Consider the following 3,294-nt stretch of genomic DNA (forward strand, 5'->3'; position numbering starts at 1 on the left):
CGGAACGTCGGTGATTCTACTCTGGTGTCCGTCCGTGCCTGAAATAATGCACGGAAGGGCACCTGTGGTCTTCCTCCACCAATAAAACTGGAACGTCGCCAAATGACCTATACTGTGTTATAATTATAACGGATCATATGAATGTCTTATTATTTCCAACTGTTACTTGATATTTGTCATAGATACAGTAAAAATGAAAGTTAAGAGCATTAGCGACTGGTTTCTTCCTTCACTGTAAGATTACGATAAACATGAGAACACAACATTCCTTTAGTAACAGATTGTATTTAGAAAAAATATACTCATGCAAAAACGTGAAATAAGTAGTAATTCATTTGTTTAACGTCTTTCATAAAGACACATTATTGGTTATGTTTTACTGATGATAATAATGATAATAAAATTGAATAGAAACTCCCATCCACAAGTGAAGAGAAAAGAAGCGTTCTAATAAGTTCTGGTAACAATACAAACAAATTTTACAGTAATAAAAGTTATCAGCAGAAGGGATATGAATTATCCACATGCGACTATGTTGTTTTTTTTTAATATATAGATATTATACATAATATCATCACCTATTCTTACTTTATAGTTAGATGTATTAAATATGATTGAAAATTATGTGGCAGTACAGTTTCATTTCAATTAATCATGATCACGATAATTAGTGTTACGGGCAGGCAAAAAGAGTGGTTGGGTTATCTTTAACTTCCCAACTTCATTCAGAATAGAAATAAAAAAAAACACTTTATATGATTGAATGTTAATGAATATGTAACTTAAGGCATAACGTACTATTAATTCATCAAAATTATCTGGAAGGCCATTCCCATTTCTGGAAAGGGGACTTGTTACAGAATTCAAGAGATACCTTTCCAGACTTATTTGCTGTCAAACACCGTACACCTTGCTTTATTAGACCACTTTTGTCGTCAAAACTCCATTTCAACTCTTGATTTGAGAGGATTTGTTCTTGTGTAGAGAAAGATAAACGGTTATTGTAAATATTACCTTTGAGCCACTGGCGATCTATTCGAATATTCATATTGTCTGTTAAAAGAAAGAATTGATTTACCTCGCTGCTACATGGATATGTTATTAATTCATAATCATCATCTATATTTGCCATATCTAAACAAAGATTAATGTCTGTGTTTAGTATATTTCCTTTCCTCAGAATATTTTCTGGAATAAAAATATTTGAAATTCTACGAATTTGGTCAATATAATGCTGATACGGTCTGCAATGATTATCCTCCTTTATTCTATATCTTTCAAGTAGATCGCCTGGATAAATTTCTTTTGTATTATTTCCTCTTTGCAGGGCCTCTAGGGCTAATTTTTGGATTTCACCTTCCATCCAAACAAGAATAAACCTTAGTTTATTTTTCTTAATATAATTCAATTCAGGATGTAATTTTTGCCACGGGGCATTTCTATATAGGTGTCCTATTATTGAGCAAGGGATCATTTCAACTCGTCCGCCACAAAGCCATACTTTCACAGATAATTCCATGTGCTCGTAGCCCCAAACTTCCATACCGGTATCAAATCCTCCAAGTTTCATGAAGTATTCCTTTCTCATGGCAGTCATCATGCCCGGGATGATGCCATATTCAATTGGAGCCACGCTACTATTTCTAGCTTTTCTATAAGAATTTGAGTATGTCAACCAATTCTCGCCAAGAGTGATTTGGTCAAAGGCGCATAATCGCTGATAATTTTCATCCAAAATATATTCAAAGTTTTCACTTGAAATGTGTCCAACGTTTGATGTCAACAATGCATTTGGTTCTTGGACAAGTCGATAAATAATTGGCTCTAGCCATCCTGGGTTCACTTCAATATGGCCATCAAGAACAATGAAATACTCAGAGGCCACCATCATGATTCCTCTTGTTCTAGCCATCGTCAAACCAAGTGGTTGTTCATTACGAATATGTTTGAGTTTTTGAGTATTTGCAACGTGTACATTTACAGCTAGTTTTAATTCCAAATTGACTGAGCCATCATCAACTAGAATGATTTCGTTTATGAGATTAATTGGAGATGTTTCAAGTATACTATAAATCGTTCTTAATAAACACGAAATTGGTTCGTCGCGGAATGTTATCACAATGCTTATTCCAGGTAAGTTGCCTGGATACCTTATTTTCTTGCATTCATCAGGTCGCAAATCTGAAAGAAGTCTTTTAATTCCAATGATGTCACTTAAATAAATGTTAACATCTGCTTGTGAAATATTGTCACGAAGTTCCATGTATCTTTTGTCATTTTCATCAATATGTATTAATTTATTCCCCGCACCTGGTCCTAAGTACTTGGGGAAAATAACCATTTCTTCCTTCTTTGCTGCACTTTCATTGCTCCTTAAATTTCTTTCATCGAAATAAGCTGCTTTGTGTTGAAATAGTGTAGTTGTGCTTTTATTTAACCTATTTACCCAGTGATTAAATAATAAAACACCTCCCATATAAAAGCAAACCAAGAATAGAACAATTATTTTCAAAGCTAAGGCACGACATTTTATCTTCATATCTTTTTCCGCCGCCTAACGAAGCTGGCTTTTACATAGCTATTTATTGTAAATGTAAAGTCGGTTCATCTTATTACATTACATTGCACAGCTGTCGTTTTGATCTTAATCATTGTTATAGTATTTCGGATAAAAGGCGGCCAATCATACGTCAAGCATACACATTACTTGAGATTGATTTGTTACCTGTATCATGTGTAGATTTTAACATAAATGTTGGTTATATGTATACAACTTTTATTAAATGGTTATAAACATTTCTCAATTGCCAAGAGTCAAACCAATGTAAAAGTATTATATTTGAAAAAAGAGCCACTTCTCGCCACTGTTATATAATCTTATAACTTTACGACAAATAATCCCACATAGACTTCACTGTTTGAATTTTTCCTGATAGAACTTTTCTTGTTTAGTTGTAGGTTAAGCAATAAATTTCGGCAAAATATGGGGATACCCTTTTTCTAATAGATAATCTTACTTATGGCATAATAAATTTTGCCCATTTTTCACTTCATGAACTGTAGTTGTCTTTAATGTTCTTCTCATTCTAGTACATATTATTCCGCTTATCGGCCAACAAATGCACATAATGACAAATAAAACATCAAAATATGTTAACATTATTCAGGTGTTTGTCGTCAATACTATGTTGTCGTTTTTGTGTTTCGTGTTTTCTTCTATTTCAAATAAACAACAAAAAAATTATGCAATAAGAAATTATTGTTTAAATGTATTTTCGGATGAACAGGGAACAA

At 33.0% G+C, this 3,294-nt stretch overlaps 1 protein-coding gene across 1 annotated transcript; it reads right to left on the minus strand.

The window, feature by feature from the left end:
- Window positions 1-814: 814 nt before the first annotated feature.
- LOC132738146 (polypeptide N-acetylgalactosaminyltransferase 5-like) lies at window positions 815-2,476 on the minus strand. Its single transcript, XM_060725602.1, has one exon. It carries the CDS (start codon window positions 2,474-2,476, stop codon window positions 815-817), a length of 1,662 nt encoding a protein of 553 aa, XP_060581585.1.
- Window positions 2,477-3,294: the final 818 nt, after the last annotated feature.

Source organism: Ruditapes philippinarum, unplaced genomic scaffold (genome assembly GCF_026571515.1).
Source record: "Ruditapes philippinarum isolate M1 unplaced genomic scaffold, ASM2657151v2 ctg9636_1_1_1_1, whole genome shotgun sequence".
Lineage (NCBI taxonomy): Eukaryota > Metazoa > Mollusca > Bivalvia > Venerida > Veneridae > Ruditapes > Ruditapes philippinarum.